Source organism: Nelumbo lutea, chromosome 6, assembly GCF_056320005.1.
Source record: "Nelumbo lutea isolate HS-2025 chromosome 6, American lotus-T2T, whole genome shotgun sequence".
Lineage (NCBI taxonomy): Eukaryota > Viridiplantae > Streptophyta > Magnoliopsida > Proteales > Nelumbonaceae > Nelumbo > Nelumbo lutea.
Window position 1 is genome coordinate 36,808,463 of NC_142689.1, and position 18,080 is coordinate 36,826,542.

The 18,080-nt window shown below is 38.9% G+C and overlaps 1 protein-coding gene across 4 annotated transcripts; it reads right to left on the bottom strand.

The window, feature by feature from the left end:
* Positions 1-8,153: 8,153 nt before the first annotated feature.
* On the bottom strand, positions 8,154-12,491 carry LOC148848569 (membrane steroid-binding protein 1-like). Of its 4 annotated transcripts, none has more exons than XM_088951688.1 (4): positions 12,331-12,491; positions 12,132-12,181; positions 11,715-12,001; positions 8,154-8,821 (listed from the first exon to the last, which is right to left on the bottom strand). In XM_088951688.1, the coding sequence occupies exons 1-4, from the start codon at positions 12,347-12,349 to the stop codon at positions 8,446-8,448; spliced, it is 732 nt and encodes a 243-aa protein (XP_088807814.1). In that variant the 5' UTR covers positions 12,350-12,491; the 3' UTR covers positions 8,154-8,445. The 4 variants fall into 4 exon arrangements, with proteins under 4 accessions (XP_088807814.1, XP_088807816.1, XP_088807815.1 ...); XM_088951690.1 differs by having other exon boundaries at positions 11,715-12,014; positions 12,331-12,479; XM_088951689.1 differs by having other exon boundaries at positions 11,715-12,014; positions 12,301-12,347.
* Positions 12,492-18,080: the final 5,589 nt, after the last annotated feature.

The following is an 18,080-nucleotide window of genomic DNA, read 5'->3' on the forward strand; positions in this document are numbered from 1 at the left end:
ATTACATAAAGAGCACACATATACATGCGCTTGAAAAAAAAATGGTTTTAAGTTTTTCACCAAAACCAGTGTTTTAACTTATTTTTCTCTTCTTTCAAGCCTTGTCCCACATTGGAAAAATATTAAATCTGATTTGAGCTTTTAAGTGGGAACTTGTCTATACTCTTTAGAATTGTAGAGAAGAGAGCATAGAGACTTGCTACTGTGTAATGCATGTGTGTGTGTAGCACAATGAGGGCTTTAGTGATACACTTTGCTCGCACTTCATTGTAGACAATGAGTTCAATTTCTATTTTGCAAAATTGCAAATCATAGACTACAAGTCTTGTAAAATTGCAAGTCACGCAATGGGCAAAATCGCAAATCGCATGTCATTCACGAAATCATAAAATCCAAGTTGAGATTCACGATTCACAAGTAGCGACTCAAGAAAACCACATCTGGTTTGAATCATACATAAGAATGTGTTTAGACTTTGGAGGCTGAACTGTGATTGTTGATGTTTTAAGTTAATTCAATGGTCATGATTTGATCAAGTATGATAAGAGACATTATTTAAATGTTAACGGTCACTAATTGTTAATTAACTGAAAATAATCACAAAGTTTGAACTTGTAACTGAACAAAAAGCCTCTCCGAACCAATATATTCATTCTCAAGATGACTATCTAGAATCTATAAAATGATGTAAACCAAGCCAAATTATAACATGAGTGTTTACTTCTCACTACAAATCATTCTTGTCTCTCTTAGTCTGATCTACTACCATCTCATAGAAGATTTCGTTAGGGATTCTTCAACTTTATTGGTTGTTGTTTCTCATCTAAAGCTCTGTTGTATCTTACGAACGAATTTGCCTATAACCCAATAGAAAATTCAATAAAATTGAATGGGGACAAATAACGTTTTAAAAACAGTGTCTTCAGATACGTTTCAAAGATTCTCTTCCAAATTTCCATGACCCCAAATTTCCAACACTTCTAATGATTGCTTGTGGCTTGATTCTTTTGTTGGTAGATTGGATGATAAGTTTGGATCTCGATTGTAATGGTACTCTGTCAATCTCAATATTGTCCACATTCTGTTTAGAATTTAAACCAGTTCAATGGGGTCATTCCTCTTTAGAATTTTATTGTTCCAATCCTACAAATTCTGGGCAGCGTCCCTATTTCACCATTTTTGATGTTTCTAATTGCAAAAAAAAACACCGTAAACATGAAAAAGCAATTAAAACTGTGTTTGGTTTGAAAAAAAAAAAGTAAAAAAATACCTTTACAGACCTTATATGAGTTTTCGTACCTTTCCCCATCTTGTCCTTCAAACTGAATTGTTAGAACTTGGAAATGGCTATGCATCACGTGGAAAAAAATGTGGAAAATGAATTACTTAATTTTGTTTATTATAGTCTTTGACCATTTGAACAAAGTTGGACATAATACGAATGGATTGAATGGAATTTCATCACCTAATTTGTATTTGTTGGCAAAATTTATGACACATTAAAACAAAAAATTGTGAATCAATGATAATATCACTTGTCACAATTGTCAGAGGTGAACCATGCCATATCTTTACGATGATTGGTTAAAATCTTAATGTAATGTGAAAAAAATATTCAAAAAAGAACCATAGTTGAATTTGTATTACTTGTCAAAGTGAGTCTGTGCAGAGGGTTTGAAATTTTTAATTTTATTATATAAAAATACATTTAAAAAAATACTTTAAATAAGCAATAACAACAAATTAAATCAAGGGAATTTCTTAAATCAAACATTTTGCTCAGATTTGGTCCGGTCAAATTTTCAAAGATCTTAGTAGATCCCGACCCCTATATAATATGATCTGGTCCCATCGTAAGGATTACTGATATGATCATTGGATAACCAAGTAGACTTGGTTTTTCCATTTCGTTAAATCGAAATTGAACCGATATCACTGATTAACTGGTCTGTCGGTTTTGGTTTTTGACCATTTCGATTTTTTGGTTTTTTATATTTATAATATATATTATATAAATATATATTAAAAATATATATAAAATATACATATAAATATATATACCGATCGATTTGATTAATCATCGGTTTTTTTGTAAGTTAACCGAAAATTGAACCGATTGTTCAGTTTTTCAAAAATTCCAAACCAAAACCAAACCGACTGGTTTGGTTTAACCTCATTTCTTGATTTGGTTTGGTTTTTCAGTTTTTCATGAATACCCCTAAGTAGAACACTACCCCTATAAAACATGATATGGGTTCATGTGTTTGGATCGGATGGATGATCATGAATAATACATGAAATAGAATAGGTCCACCTGGAATCTGAATATAATACATACCCTTATATTGTAGGTTTGGAACTTTAGAAGTACGAATGTCAATAGACCGATCTTGGGTTGGACCCCATATAAATCAAAATCAATTTATTGGATGGATCAATAAGATATTGAATTGGTCCATTACAGACTTAATGGTTTCAAAGCATTTATTGGATTGGATTGGACCTGTTCCATCTCTAATATATGTATATTGGATTGGGTTGGATTGAACCAATATTTGGTCTATTGATAAAAGATAAGAATGCAGGTCTCAATGGATCAAGTTTGGATTGGAAGCAATGTAATGTATAACCAATTTGAACAGATTGGACGGTCCAGACATTGAATTGAACCAACAAAATGGTCCAAAGTATTCATTGGATTGGACCAAATTCAGTCCAATTAACATTCCTACTGTTTAGCTAATTGACAAACTGTATTCTTACTGTTTATTTATTGTTTTAAAGTACCCCTATTATTTTTGACAATTGTCTAAAACCTTCTTACCATTAACACTGCTAATGGAATGATTAAAAATACTATTTTACCTATTATTTTCTTTGGAATATTTACAATGAAAAGGAAAAAGAGGAGAGAGAAAGAGGGAGTGTGGAATTTGGACTTTGATCTGCAACCGGGAATGATGGATGCACTTGAAAAGATCTAACGGTCTATAGTCATGGACGTCTTGGGTTCACCCTTGGAAGCAATCGAATAACAAAGCAGAAAGAGAGAGAAATCAGAGTTCTCTAACCGGTGGCCTTTTTGGTTCGAATAACAAAGCTCTCTTTTTCCTTTGTTTTTTGGCGCCAAAATCACCGCCGCCACTGCAACTTCCGACAGCGGTGGCGAGCCGGCGATCTTCTCCTCACCCCCCCCCCCCCGCCCTTCACCTCTGCTTTTGGATCTGGATCTACCAAAATCACCGTCACCACTGCAACTTCCAAAAGCGGTGAGATAATCTTCTTCCTCCACCCCCCTTCCCCTCTTCGTTTTCCCTCTCCATTTCCCTTCTTCGTATCTCAGGAGCTCGTCGGAAAAACAGCCCAGCTAAGATTTATTAATATAAACAAATCTTAAGTACAAATGATCTCAATTGAATTGCAATCAAACACAGCCTTAGATTCCAACACTCTGATGCAGCTGTTAGTATTCATTTAGTTATGAAGTTTTAGGAGACCATTTTGCCTCTCCTTTATTTTTGATTAGATATACTTTTTTCGATGAATATTGATTGATTAGAATCAACAATGGACAGTCTAGTCCTTTCAACTCTCCTTCCTCCTTTTAAACAAGTGAAATGATAAAAAGAAAAAAGATTTAAAAAAAATCAAAATTTGGGCAAAATGGTTTCATAAAAGTTGATAAATGATCGAATGCTAGAGTGTTCGAATTGGAAAGTATAAAGTAGTCCTCTATCACATGAAAATTTGGAGTCCTAAGTATCTCTACCCCATAGAGTATAGGGTAGTTCTCTGTATTAAGGGAGTATTCCACGAAAAGGTTAGTTTTGTTTTTGAGTAAATAAAAAAACAATTGTCACATCAGCAAAATTATATTGTTTTTTTGGTGATGTAGCTGTTGTTTATGTTCGAATGGCCTTCTAAGAGATTAGTATTACTAATAGACAAAAGAGTTGAATTCTTAGGGATTTTCTTTTCGTGGTTCAAAAGAAGGGTGGTTGTGCTCCTAAACCATACCACATTTTTTTTTTTTTTTTGAAAATGAAAATATTGGATTTGAACCATCATAGGCATTCTAATGTGGTAGTGGTTGTGTTTTGAATCATATAGAACCACTACTATCATTCTGTTTGTGGTTCATCTTTTGGATTCAAACATTATTAGTTTTTCTATGTGACTCACATGTGTAGAAGTAATTCATGTACTATCCTTCAATTTTGATCTTACTACTATTTGTTTACATATTTGCTTATCATATGTGAATAATAATATATAGTATGCTAAATGTAACAAATATATATAATTATATATGTTTTCACGTGTATAAAATATATAGGATTAATTACTTATATATACCCTATATATTTAGAAAACTACTTAAATGTACCTAAATTTTAAAACCTACTTATACATACCTTAATATGGCCCCACATAACATAAATAGGCCATTGTTAAAGAAAACATAGAGTTATTTGATACTCCATTATATTCTTTTGTAATCCCATTTTTACCCTTCTTCTTCATTCCTCTCATTTTCTAACTAAACCAATGGAAGTGGCAGCTCTCTCGGAAAGGAGGCGGCAGCCACTATGATCAACAAGATGCAATGATGCAGATCTAGAAAGACTGATATAGAAGAAGTTAGACAACCAAATCTGACGAGAAGAAATCACAAAATGGATTCATAGACCTGGAACAAAGATGAACTCAAAATGGAAATAAAGTAGATGAACTTAGAACGAAGGAACCTGGTTTTGCTCTAATACCATCTAAAATTTTAATTGAATAAATTTAGCTATTTATTAATATAGAGGAAACACACTATAGAGTACATGAAGCTTGTTTCACATCTGGGTTTTGGATTTTGAAAATAAAGGTTGGTATGGGTTTTAAAAACGAAGGTTGCTTGATTGTTTTACATCTACGTTTTAGGTTTTGAAGACAAAGCTTGATCCATTGGTCTAAAAGGATTAGAGAGTGATGATAAGGAGAGTGTGATAAGAAGCGCAACTATCAGTCCATGTATATCCAGAAAATAGTAAAGGCGAAGGTTACGATGGTTAATGGCTTTATTGGTTCAATGCTTTGTGGAAGTGGTTCAAGAAAAAGAAAGAATATTGTTATAGTTAAGACATTTTTGTCTTTTACAATTTATCTGTTAGACTTAACTTCTAAAAGATTAACAAGGTATCTAGATAGATAGATGGGTAGATAAATAGATTTGAGAAGGCATGGTTTGGAGCAACGCTGAATTTGACATTTTCTCATATTGAAGCTTGTTTCTGCATACGAGGGCATGATGTGGCAGTGATGTGGACTTCCTATAATGGGTACCAATGCTGAAAACATATATGGAGCACTGATACCAAACAGAAGGTATTATTGTTGCTCCAGAAAAACGATGCTTCCAACTCACACATCAGCAGAGAAAATGGTGTTGTATCTGTAGCATTGATGCCAAACATATACATAAGTAATTTTATTGAAAATATTGGGAATTTTGTTGGTTATGGAATCATAGCTTGCGAGTTCTAGAACTGACAACAAAATAAAAATCCCTTTCAACCACGAAAAAAATCACCCCTTTAGATTGTGTGGAATATGAACGTCTCTATTGTATATAACCATCTTTTTCCTTATTCTCCTTTCCCAAATCTCATTTAGGCTATGTTTGGTTCCGTGGGAGTTTACTGCAAAAACGCCGCTACATAAGTGCCACATAGGCATTGGCGTTTATTGCATATGAAACCATTGTTTGGTTTCACTGTTAATCAAATAAATACTAAAAAACTGAAACGCTTTGATTTATGTGCATGGGCCATTTGAGGGAAATGTCAAAATCTTGTTTCCCCCAACGCCTAAGCATTTCTTGAAATGAAATGCTAATGTGATGCACTTTAAGCTAAGGTGAAAAGCAACTTTATGGGGTGTTACTTGGAACGCCCATAAAATATCCAGCCAAATAGAAGAAGCAAAAATCATTTAAAGCAGCATTTTTCAGATAAACATTTATCTGGCAAAAACACCCTCAATCAACACCCGCGAAACCAAACACATACTTAAGAATTAAGAGGGTTTTCTCAATCCCCCCTTGTTTTTTCCATTCTAGTGAAATAAAGGAAAAATGTAATAATTAAGAAGCATCATAGCAAGAAAAAGAGAAATATCATTAAGGTAAAATTTTTGGCAAATATCTTAAAGTACCTTTAAGTTTTAGGAAATTGACTTACTCTACCCCTCATGTTTGAAATTGCCTTAAAGCACCCCCTAAGTTTTTTGACAATTTTAAGTCTTCCCCCTCCCTTAGCATTAGTTAGCGTTCTACCACAATCTGTTCATATGTGACACAACATCATGTATATATATATTTTTTTTAATATTACTCTTTATGGTCAATTTAGCCTCCACCATTCTTCAATTTTTCAAAATAAAACTCAATTGATCCAAAATTTCAACACGTCTATTGTTACAAACCTGAAACGCCATTAATAGAGCATCCCAAAGTTTGGTTTGAGCATTTGTTGGCACCTTTTTTATCTCTTTTTTTTGTGTCTTTTCTCAGTTTGAGCATTTGCGGGCTTTATTTATAACTTTATTTTTGGTTTCAAATGTCATTTGGTGTTTTTTCTTAGTTTGAGCATTTGGTGTCTACATTTCTATAAACAGCAGGTTTATTGGAATATTTCATTTTGAAAATTAAAAAAAAATGATGGGTAAATAGCCTTTTCCATCTTTCCATTAATAGACACTAACAGAAGGGAAGGATTTAGTTAATTGTTAGACAATTTAAGGATAATTTAAGACAGTTTCTAAGTAGTAGGGGTAGAGCAAGTTAAGGGGTACTTTCAGAGATTTGTCCTAAAACTTTTCCTCTTTCTTATTACAACACAGCATGCCCTTTAACAACTTGGACTCCGGCAGTGGAAAGCCAATTTTCTTTTAACTGTTGTTTTTTACTTTCTCCCGTTCTTTTTGCAACCAAATGCGGCATTACATCATTACAGTAGCCAGAAAAATCAATATGAAAATATTAAAGATTTTGCATCTTCATTCTTTTTTAGGGTCAAAGGAGATTTACTATTGAGAAAGGCCAGAAAAGCAAAGTTCAGATTTACATGGCATCTTAAGCAGGATTCTGCGGAGGGAATTGGGACTGAGCCCAGGGAGACCGGGGAGGTTGCCACAGGGCCCAAGACATGGGCCGATCAATTAAACCACCTGGTCAAAAGATCTAGACATGTCCAGGATAGCTCTAAAGATGGGCTAGAGTAGGGCTATCAAAAGGTCGGGTCTGGGTAGAACCGGAAGGTCCGGAACCAGTCCAACAAAAGATATCAAGAAACCAGTACCGAACCAGACCCTATAGGGTCTATAATTTTAGACCCAGAATTGAACCAATTGGTTCTCAGGATGATCAAATCTAACCCGATGGACCTGATTAACTGGGTAGAACCAATTCCAAACCAATAATAATTGAAAATTTGGAACAATAAATCAGAAACTGAAACCGACTCATCGGTTCCAGATCCGTCATTTAAGATCCCATTGGGGATTCCCATTTGACTGTTTATCGTTTAACTAGGCAATGCCAATTCCATCTATTAATGAATTACTCGGTATTCAGCTTGCAAGAGACCCATGAAACCAGAAGATATGCAGAAACGTCCATGCTTGTGCTTCCTGGTTCCCTGCAAAGATCGTAAAGCAACCTCACTTTGTCCAAGGGATTCCCTCGAAGCTTATATGAGAGATGATTAAAAGAATTTTCTTAACAGCTATCCGTCAATCGCTTGCAACATGTCACACCAAGAAGGTGCTGAGATTACACCTCGACTCAAGTAAAGCTCTCATCTCCCTTCTTGACAAATTGAACACTATTCACAATCCAAGTATCCAACTATCAACCCAACCACAGATTCCATTCCAACCAAAGAAAGGAAATACAAAAATGATTGCTTGGGGAAAGTTCAGCAGAAGTTGCAACAACTCCCAGGTGAATCTGGTCTCAGATATAGATTAACTTGGGCGATATACAGAGTGGAATAGTTGCAGCTACAGACCAGATTAAGCCGTTGGTGATGCTTATGAAGGAATTTACTCTTGGAAGAGATTATTTGAGAAGATTCTACCAATAGAGTAAAAGAAAGAACCCATTTGAGAAGAGCTCGATTCAACTGATTCATAATCATCTGCATTCAAATCATGGTACTGGAGTACCAAGTTTATCATATTCTACGCCCTTATTTCACAAATATTGTGTCTAGCCTGCTTATAAGATGAGTATTTTTAACTGAACCAACACAACAACAAGTAGATTGTAGCATGTCTCTCTGCAATATTCAACTACACTAAACAGAGAACTCCATAGAGGAAATTAGATTGATGAAATACATGTCCCATACCTTTTGAATGCCGAATGCTGTAAACTTGCAAGAAAAAAACGATTTACTCTCTTTCAGCGCTATCTCCATTTTTCACCTCCTTCGGATGGACCTGATGGTGTTCCTTCACTTGATCAACCGGTGTGTTCTCCGATGGCCCATCTTCTGCAGGTTTAGCAACATCATCTTGCTTCATAGCTTCAGAGGAATCACTAGGGGAGAGTCCATCAGTTACTGGAACAGTTTTCTTAATAGTTCCAACCTTAAAATACTTGCTCATAAACTTGTATTCCCAGTCCTGTAAGGCATCTAGTTCAAAAGGACCAAGCCCTGAGATATCGCTAGTTAAATCCTTCTCTTCAAAGGACATCTTTGCTAGAGCTCTACTTGCATCCTTCCCAGCGAACAATGCATATGGTCCACCAGGTCCATAAAACATTCTGCAAGAAAGTATGGATAAACAGGTAAATTAAGTATTTACAAGATAAGACACATAAACCAGTGTTTTAAAAGTGCAAGGCAAGGCACAAAAATGCAAAAAATGCTAAAAAATAAAAAAATATATATTAAACATAAATTAATTAAAAATATAAACTTAAATTTTGAAATAAATGTTCAAAAAAACTATTGTCTAAAATTAAAATTAACCATAACATGCAAAACGTATTCAAAATGAAAGTTTAAAAATAAATCAAGCATAACAATTTTTTTGGTAATTAACACAACACGTTAACAACTCACAGAGGTAAGTGGTAACGGTGGGATTCAAATCCACATATCTGCTGGAACTGCCTAGCCAATGTACCAACTAGCCACCACTCAGTTGGTAATCAGGCATAACATATAAAACATATTCAAGCAGGTAAACTTCTCAATCTCTTTATTTTTTTCCCAATTGCATTACTTCATATAGCTAACATGATCTTAAAGCAAGGTTCTAAGTATAAATACACCTCGATACAGCGCAAGGGGTGTAATGGTACTTTGAACCTTGCACTCATGAATTTTTTTTAGTTTTTTATCAAAAATAGGTCAGGGAGTAGGTCTTAAGCCCGTCTACCCCCTGAAATAGGCCAAATTCCTCAACCCTTCTTATTTAATGTATCGGTGACCCACTGATACGATACATATTAACCGATACAGGCCAATACATGACGAAATTTTCAACCTCGGCCAAATTTCCCAACCCTTCTTATTATGCATTCTTGATTCTATGAGCCGCCTTGTGTACCAACCACCAAGCCCATCGAGGCAAACCCAAACAAGTCCATATCAGTTTTACAATTTTAATAATATAAAAAAGATTTTATAATTTTTATTGTCTTTTAAAAATATTTCTTATTAGGATGAATGAATGAACAACATTAGAAAACATTCAAAAGGCACAAACATGGGCTAAAATGTAACTTTTGAAAGTGTTGTGCCTAGGACCTAGGCAAGGTGCAAACCCTAAGGCCCCGTTTGTTTACTGGTAAATAAGAGGGGGAAAGTTGGTCAATGGGTATCTCTTTCCCATTGACCAACTTCACAATGTTCTTTTTGCATTAAGTACTAGGCCCCATGGTAAAAGAGAGCTTCATTTACCCGGGTAAGACTTGCCCATCTCCTAGGTGGATAAGTAACTTTCCCACCTAGGGGAAAGTACTGAGCCCCATGGTAATGAGACAAGTTTGCCCTTTTTAACAATGGCTTTTTATGCGTAAAAGGGTCAGTATATTACTTACCTAGGAATCAAAAGAACATGGGTAAGTGAACTTACCCAAGTAAGTGTTACCCAGGAAACGTTTACTTGGGTAAGTGCACTTACCAAGGTAAGTGAGAAATTTGTAAACAAACGGGGCCTAAAATGCTCCTCACTTGTGCACCTAGGCGCACCTTCTAAATCACTGGCATAAACCAGAAATTCCATCAGAGAGAGTCACTAAAATTATTGCCCTATACATAACTTTACAAGGGAACCCATAAGGAACAGCAATCTACATCTTTTCTCCGCTACTTGGTTGGGTGTACTAGCTATATTGTATATTCTATAATTTCAATTGCATGCTTTCTTGAACTATCTCCATAACAATGGAGTTTGGGAAACAAATTGTCAAGTGAAGGGACCATTCCAATCTAAAGCAAAATACATGGGACTAAATCGAGGATAGAAGGGTAGAAGCAATACAAAAAGAGAGAACACAAGAAAATGAAAACCAAACAGACCACAGAAATGGGGAAATCTGAGTAAACTCTGATCCTAATGAGTAAATGAACACTACATGTCAGAGAACCTTGCAATTTAGCTATAAGATTGCTCCAGACATGCATGAGGCTTGGTTATTCAACTCAAATGTTCAGGCAAAACAAACAAAACTACCACAAAAGCAAATTTAGTTCCAACTTAATGATAGAAGACACTGATCGCTGAAACAGACAATTTCTGCATATTATTGAAGTCTTAGAATTCATGCCTTTGAGACAAAAACAACTTTTATTTAATTTTTAAATAAGCAATTAGGCAATACAACTATAACAGAGCAGGATACAAAAAATTTTAAGAAACAAATTTTATCCAACTATAATAATCGAGTCACACCAAAAAGCATGGAGTAAAACCAAACCCAGACCGTACGTAGAAAAGAGGAAGACAGGCCCTGCTTGCAAAATTAACATCACGGTTCAATCTTTCAGACACATAAGATCTACGAAGTACCAAATTATATATGCACAGAATAATCTGAACCCAGAAGTAAGATTAATGCATAAGAAGATGAATTCTTAGGCAGATAATCGAACTAAGCAATCCATATAACTAAAGGAACCCATATCGTCATAATAGTAGCGAAAAATGGAGATAGCAATTAAGTGCGAGGGAAGAGGAACAATCAGACCATGAACACGCAAACCCACTTACTCCCATTATCCCAGGCATAAAGGACTGAAAAGTAGAAGAAAAGACCAGAGCGACACCATAAAAACCAACGATCAGGAATCAGAAATGAGAAGCAGACCTAGAGAACTGGATTTCGGACAGAAGAAAAGCACTTAACCAAAAGCCTTAGTGTTCATATTTCAGCAGCCAACCACCCCAGGGTAAAGCTACGATGGGCGGAATCCAATTAAAAGTAGATGAAGAGGGTTCATAGAATCAGTAAGAGGAAAACCAAAACCAGGCAAAATAAAGACCATTCGTTATAAAACATATAAAAACTCCCAAAATTAGCAGTAGATTAAAAAAATAAACATGAAGTAGCGAAAGTAAAACCAGCTCCAGCAGAAGCTTGTTACCCAAACAGTCAAATCCAAAACTCGTATGAACTGGAAGAAAGGAGAGAAAGTATAAGTAGACACCTGCTCTGCGTTACATCATAGATCTGTCCCTTGATGGCCATCAGCAAGGGTTTGTTAGGGTCCGATCCATCATATGCCCTCAATTCCTCTTCAGTGATTTCCCCAAGTTGAACAGGAGGAGAAGGCTCCATTTGTTCTTGGAAATCCCTCGACCTCGGAGGCTCCGAAGGCACAAAGAAGCCAGAAATTGCATAGTAGAAGGCGAAAGCCAAGGCCACCACCGTGAAAAAGGTAGCGGGAGAGAGTCCTGTATACGCAGTGATCGCCTCTTTCAACGTCTCCCAAAGCTGCAAAGCCATACTTTTCAATAAAAAGTACGCTGATGAGAAGCAGAAGCAGAAGAAATAAAAGCACAAGAAGCAAGCAGCAGAGAAAACTGGGGGAGATAGAACTAAAAAGTGGGATAAGAAAAGTCACCTTCTCTAGTTTTCTTCCCGAATTTAACCTCCCGTCGCCCCGACTATTCCCTACGCACAAAATCAGTGAATTAGGACAAGATTTCCGATTAACATTTTCGCTATAAATTGCTGAAATTTGCATGAAGTTTGTAACCATTGCACAGTTTAGAAAGAGTACAAATACATACAAAATAATAAATAAGACTACAAATACATACTCCTTCCAAAATGAGCCATTGCAACTTGCAAGTAGATTAAAAAAAATTGAAAATGACGCTCAAACCCACTTAAGAAATTTTAAACCCTAGAAAAAGCAGTATGTTAAATGGAGAGTCGCTACAATCCTCCCATATTTCAAAATTTCTGTGAACCCCACCTCTTCCACTCGATAATCATTTCATGTCATCTTCTACAATATTTTTGGACAAAATTACCCCCAAATATTTCGATTCATATCTCCACACTCATTACCTCAGTTCAAACGTTACGCTTTCAAAAAAAAGTTGGAACGTTAGACCCATCAAATTTGAACAGATTGGATGGACCAATAAGACATTGGATTGAACCAATCTGGACTAAAATATTTATTAGATTGGATCGGAAGATCGACTTCCGTCACTGTAAGGCCCATTCGAACAGTGTTTTATTTCATCTAGAGATATTCTCAGTGCAAGGCTATCATGGTTGTTTGAATGGACTTTGCAGTGACTGAATCCCATTTCTTGGATTGGACCTAGTCCATCTGTAACAAATTTATATTTATATTGGATTGGGTTGGATTAAGCCAATATCTGGTCCGTTGATATAAGATAAGAATGCATGCATCAATGGACTAGGTTCGGGTTGAAATCAATCTAAATCAAAATGAATTTGAACAGATTGGACGGTCCAAACATTAAATTGGACTGATCCAAATTGGTCCAAAACATTCATTGGATTGAATTGGACCTGGTCCATTCATAATAGACTCACATTGAACTGGTTCGGATTGGAACAAATCTAGTCTACTTGACACCCCTAATTCCCTCCATTTTGAAGTTAATTGATGGACTACGCTAACAACCGCCTTCACTGTTTTGTGTATTTATCCCAAGAATAAGAGGCAACTAAGAGTTTATGAGAATGCTTCAATAGATCCCCTTGTTCTACACCATTGTCAATGGCCTGCTAATTCGTCGTTTTCAGTGTTTCTTAGAGGCAAGAGAGAGAGAGAGTCCTTGTATTCAAGAGGAGGAAGTCGCGGTTGTCCTTGGAAATCTAGGGCTCTTATTAGGTAAGTTGTTTCATTCGTTTTGCTAGAATTCTTTCTTTTTCTTTTTTTTTTTTTTTTTGTAAATCCAGAGAGGGCTACACAAGATGGGATAACACGTTCCCACAGCACACTAGAACAAATAAAAGCAAGAGGCCAAGGAAACTTACACAGGTTCAACAAAACACAACCATCAATCGCCAATTGGCCAACCGTATTTCTACCGAGAACAAGAGGAAAAAGAGAGACAAAATTCGTCCTTAAGGCATCTTCATCTTGATATAGTATGTTTTTTCCATTGGCAAAGTTTTTTTGGTTTTGTTTTATGAGTTTGAATGATTAATCATTTCTCTTTCTTCTTTTTAATTTGAACTTCAAAACTTCTTGGTTTGCTAATTGAGAATGCATGCTTAATCAATCTCTTGTTCCACCATTCGAAGCCAGATTTTTCTAACAACAGTGATGTTGCTCGGCTCATTTGAACTCCCACATTCATCCACTACCTCTGAGAACTGACGCTGCGCAATTTGGACACTCCTACCTGGCAATCGACTGGCTCCTACCTGGTGATGGACGGTACCTGAAAAGAATATGGTGAAGGATTCTCGGGGGACTTGCCCGGTGGGAATACTCCGATGCTTAAGTAAGAACACCTAAAAAAGCGGTAAGGAATGTGAAAAGGGCTAAGAGTATGGGTAGCGCTAGATCAATGAAAGTTCGAGTTTAACTCCAGATCAATTCAAGATGCAAGATACATTTTCCCTTTCGACTGTGGGGTTCTTAAATATGGGCATTCTTTTCAAATCGGGGGTAACCGCCACTGGACCTCTGTCATAGCCGTTATTTGTTAGGGCTGCGCAGGTAACCGTTGCAGAGTACTACCCAATCAGATGAGTGACACGTCCCGGAAAAGACAAACGTGCCATCACTTGTCGAGAGACGTGGGTGCAGTTTGTCGGGCTGGCAGGGACTGCACCATCAGTCAGGAGACATGGTGCAGTCTGACGGGTACGGCCTTGTCAGATAGAAGCTGCCTTGCAGCGAGCTATCCCGTAGTGAGCTACTTTGTAGTGAGCTATCCTATTACAAGCTGCCTTGTAGCGAGCTCCTAGAGGCACTTCGAGGTGATTCCACCTGCGGTTGCCTTTGGGGCAGTTCTCCTGCCTAAGTATTGGAGCGAGCTGGGATAGTCTTGTCTTGGAGTATTCCCTTTCAGCATATTGGGGTTCTCGAGCTCATGCTGTAGCGAGCTCATTCCTTGGTGAGTTGTAATATAGCGAGCTGTCCTGCGAGGACCTTAATGAGCTCGCTACTCAGTCGTAGCCAGGCTGTCATGCTGAGTTGTTGCTTATACTAAGTCATGTTCACATGTGACCTTCTCAGGAGGTCGGGTTAAATCCCCCTCCACCAATTGCCCCCCACTCCTCGAGCTAAGGATTCTATTCTAGCGCGAGGAGTTCATGGACTGTGACGGGTGGATTCGACCCAAAATTAAAACTTGGTTGACTGATTGCATTAAATACACATGCGAAAGTCAGGGGATTCCCGGGTTTTTCGAATGCCAAAAAATGTGCCAAAATAGCACTCAGTTCCAGAAGTCATATAGCCAGTATTACCTTAATCATGGAAGACGTGCAGTCAGCTTGACTGCGAACCATCAAATTTGTCTTAAGCTAGGCCATTGGCTTTGTCGGCACAATGGCTATAAATAGGAGGGCCCCATACCTCATTTCCTTTATGCTAACTTGCCTTGCTTTCGGACTCTGACGTCGCGCTTTCACCTAGCTGCTCGAGCTCTTCTTCCTATTCACACCATCTTTTCGGTTCAGCTTTCCCTGGTGAGTCATATCACTTTGTCAGTATGTCTAGGTACTCGTACGTATTGCCCCGGGGCGGTAATCAAGATGACGCTCCCTCAAGCTTGGGGGCAGGCTCTGGAAGCTCGGGAGGCCTCTGGCGAGATGGCTTCCACCTCCTGGGGCAGAGAGCCAAATAGCTTTGGTCCTTCCTCTATGTCGATGGAGAGGCATATGACCTTGGTTCTTCAATTTAACCTCCCTAGAAACCTTATCTATAGTCTCCCATCCAGTGACTACCCATGGGAACACGATCCCGATGAAATCGTAATCTTCCAGGAGCAGTTCATCGCTAGCCTTCGTCTTCCTCTGCATCCTCTGATAGTGGAGGTTTTGAACCACTTCAACGTTACTATTGACCAACTTCACCCCAACTCGATCCAAAATGTAGTTGGGACTATTTCTTTATTTTATGAGTACTATCTTCCCCTTAACCTTGACATCTCCACTATTCTTTCTATCAAGAATGCTTCCCCCAGAGTGCCCCCAGAAAGGCGTTCCTATTATTTTTCTCCCCGTCGCGGCTTCAAGCTCTTACACAAGCTTCCAAATAGGATCCCGACCTAGAAGTGGGACTATTTTTGTAGTTCGCAATCCCGAAGGATGGCCCTTCCCAACCCACTGGAGGGCCGCCGTCCAGGATTCGGGTGTTGACTTGGATCCCAAAGTTCGAGAAATGCTGCAATCATGGGCAGCAGTTGGCTTCCATTGGTCAGACTATTTGGCCGAGGATAAGCTCACGCAGGCCGGCCTAAGCCCTAGTAGGTTGCCTTATAGGTCGGTCGCGTAGAGCCTTGTAATTTTTTTTTTACTGGACTAATGCCTTGTGAGAGCGTTGAGTTCTGGTGTAGACGCACGCCATCTTCTGTCCAGCAACCAGAAGCACAGGGCAAAGAGGTCGTGCCCCGACCGAGCTTCCACTTCTGAGAGCGTTGAGTTCGAGGTTGTGATCCAGCCTTCGTTTCTCCACTACCTAAGGTCCCACCAGCCCCATTCGAGGGAGTAGCCACGAAAGGTGGCACAAAAGAGCATGAAGTCCCGACGCAAGGGCAATTCCCTCCGTTCGAGTAGTCGCACCCCTTTGCCTTCCTGCGGTTCCCTACTGGGAACTGGGAGAGTGTCACCGACTTCACCGTGGCTTCATAAAGGAGTCAGAAGGCAGTCTCCCATGAGGAGGTTGCTAGTTGGGGAGGGATGGACCCCAAACAACTCGCCAGGCTATGCTCCACCCACTGCATGGCGCTAAGTGGCTTTTTTCCTCCTTCTCTTTCTCTTCTCTTCTTTTCTCTTTTCTGATCTCGATCTTTTGTTGGTAGTTGAACTCTGCCATCCATGCCATGGCCCTCTAGACCAACATTCACTCTGGTGATGCTCTCACTCAAAGGTCAATCGTGTAGAAGCTCCAGGGCGAGCTCGACCAAGCCCGAGGTGGAGTCCTTCAGGCTCGAAAGGGGAGCGAGGCCCAGGAACTGCTCATTCGGGACTAGGAGGCACAGATTGCCCGACTATCCAAGAAGAGTGCTCACTACCGGGAGGAGTCATCGAAGGTGGCAATGGAGAGGGAGCTTCTTCGCAAGTAGGTCCGAGACTTGGAGTCCACGCTTCAAGATCAGACTCAGAACTTCGACACCATGGTGGAGGCTAAGCGAGCTAAGGCGGTGTGGGACTTCAAGGACTCCCATGAGTACCACAACCTCCAGGAGGAGTATGGCTCGAGCTTCTTCTGCTCCGGATTTAAGCTCTGCTGCTGGTTGGTCCAGAAGAAGTTCTTCGGGTTCAACCTCGATGGCATAATAATGAAGGGTCTGGATCCGGAGACGGCGGACCTAGCGGAGGAGGAGGAGTCTGACTCTCCGGAGGATGACTAGGATGTGGAGGCGATGAATCCCTGAGGCTGGCTGCTGCTCTTCTGTTTTCTTTTTCTGAATGGATTCTGGTGGTTCCCGGGTGTTAGAACCCGGTTTTAAATTTCTCTTTTTTGGTGAACTCTCTTGGGCGGTTGGGCCCTACTTTTTATTTGTGTTGGACTTTTTTCGGGCTGTTAAGCCCAATTTTTTGTTTATAGAAATTGAATGTTTTACCTTTTTCTACTAAGCATGGTGTGCTCTTTACTTTCTATCGAAGCGACCTTATCACTCAAGCTGTTAGAGCTACATACCCGAAGTAGGATCTTTCGATAGTTGTTACCCCAAGTTGTTCCTTGGTGCTTGAGGTAGTTTTATAGTATACCCTGAAGTGGTTACCATATATGCCCGAACTGTATGCTCACTGGTTGTCCCTTATTGGGTTTAACTAGTATACCGAGGCAGGCTACACTCCATAGGGTTCATGCCCTAGCTACCTATGCTTTCAGTATTAATACTTAGCCTTTGCCGATGAAACAAGTACATCTTGTATAGCGCCGAGGTCTCCGTTATCTCGGCATTTTAGCCCTTAGGCTAAGGTAGTGACTTGTAGCCCACTCTTAGAGTTCGCCTATGCCATAGAGGCGACTAGGTCTTCTCGTGGCGAGGTCTTTGTTAGCTCGGCATTTTGGCCCTTAGGCTCTGAGAGTGACTCACGGTCTACTTAGTTGCTTGCACATGCCATAGAGGCGACTGAGCCTTATCACACCGAGGTCTATGTTAGCTCGGCATTTTGGCCCTTAGGCTCTAAGAGTGACTCGTGGTCTATTCAGTAGCTATAGGTAATATTGTCTTAAGTTGACAATATTCCATGCCTGAGGTATTTGTTTCCCTTCTAGGGTTTCGAGCTCATATGTTCCTTCCCCGAGCACCCGCTTTACTCGGTAGGGTCCTTCCCAATTTGGCCCGAGCATACCAACACCGGGCTCAGGTACCATAACTTTACGAAGGACCAGGTC